At 43.0% G+C, this 1,260-nt stretch overlaps 1 protein-coding gene across 1 annotated transcript in view; it reads left to right on the top strand.

The window, feature by feature from the left end:
* Positions 1-535: 535 nt before the first annotated feature.
* Positions 536-1,260, top strand: part of LOC107719681 (CBP80/20-dependent translation initiation factor-like) — a 35,478-nt gene continuing 34,753 nt past the window's right edge. Inside the window, exon 1 of the mRNA XM_016527161.1 lies at positions 536-574. Coding sequence (XP_016382647.1) covers positions 536-574 — 39 coding nt within the window. The remainder of the gene's footprint in view (positions 575-1,260) is intronic.

Raw genomic sequence — 1,260 nt, forward strand, 5'->3', positions numbered from 1 at the left:
TGTGAGGAGCACGGAACGAGGAGACGTGGAGTAGACTTCTAACAAACAGACTTTAATAAACATCCAATGGAACCAGGAAAACACACGTAGCGGGGAAAGATGAACATTCAATACCAGACAAAGGAACTCTGAATAGGACTCACTTAAATACACAGGACTTGACGAGGGGATGACGAGACACCTGGAAATAATGAACAATCAAACACATGGGAAAACTAGGTCAGGGCAGGCACATGGAGAGGGAAAATCACAAAGATAGAGTCCAGGGGCATGACAGTTATACCTGTAATAACCCATTTTAAATATTAAATATTTTTTTATTTTATTTTATTTTACACAAAAGAAAGATGCTATTATATAGTCAATGTTATATCCTGGGTGTGGGTTTTTATATGATATGTGGAGAGACATTTGCTTGACACCGTAACCTAGACCTCGACTTCTCACCGTTACATCATCATTACCTCACCCCTGTATCTCTGTGCAGACCAATCAGGTCTGAGTGGGAGGAGTCATCATTCCCCACTCTATGAACATGGATTCCGTTGTGACCTTTGACCTCTGGAATGTGGCGGTATGCATACGTTTCCTGCCGCGGGTGACTCCCCCGCCTTCCCGCCCTCCGCAGTCACGCATGCATCTGACCAACAATCCTACAGCCCGGGGTCAAAGGTCATGCTCAGCGGGGATCTGTGTGTCACTGGCTTTGATCCGTCTGCTCATTCGTGTTGTTTCACATTTAATAAAAACAATCAGCCCTTATTTCAAATAAACCGAGGGTCTCCTCCCTGCAGATTATTCATCACATTCCTTACGTCTCAAAGAAAACCTGATTTCCTTGTAATAGTTTACTTTTTTGCGCAGGAATCATAATTGAGGACTTTAATCATGGCAAACGAAAACTCGTGCCTCGCTTTTTGCTAAAACTGACCCATTACTTGACAGTTTAGCAATGATTACAATCCAGTGAAATTCAGATGGTTAAGATCAAATCCCACCCTTCATTATCTGAATCTGATTATCATTATCTGTGTATTGTTTGTGTATTTTTTACAAAAAATTAAAATAAAATTGTATATATATATCTATACTCAGGGGCGTAATTTCCACTGGGGACAGGGGGGACATGTCCCCCCCACTTTCAAATTCGTTTGTTATGATTTTTTTTAACCGCACGCCGTCATCGCCACGGAGGAGCAGGACCGAGCAGGGCACAGACGCACGCGTCCGCGTCCAGGAACGTCGCGTGCACACTCTAAA

Source organism: Sinocyclocheilus rhinocerous, unplaced genomic scaffold (genome assembly GCF_001515625.1).
Source record: "Sinocyclocheilus rhinocerous isolate Xijiao unplaced genomic scaffold, SAMN03320098_v1.1 scaffold4467, whole genome shotgun sequence".
Classification (NCBI taxonomy): Eukaryota; Metazoa; Chordata; class Actinopteri; order Cypriniformes; family Cyprinidae; genus Sinocyclocheilus; species Sinocyclocheilus rhinocerous.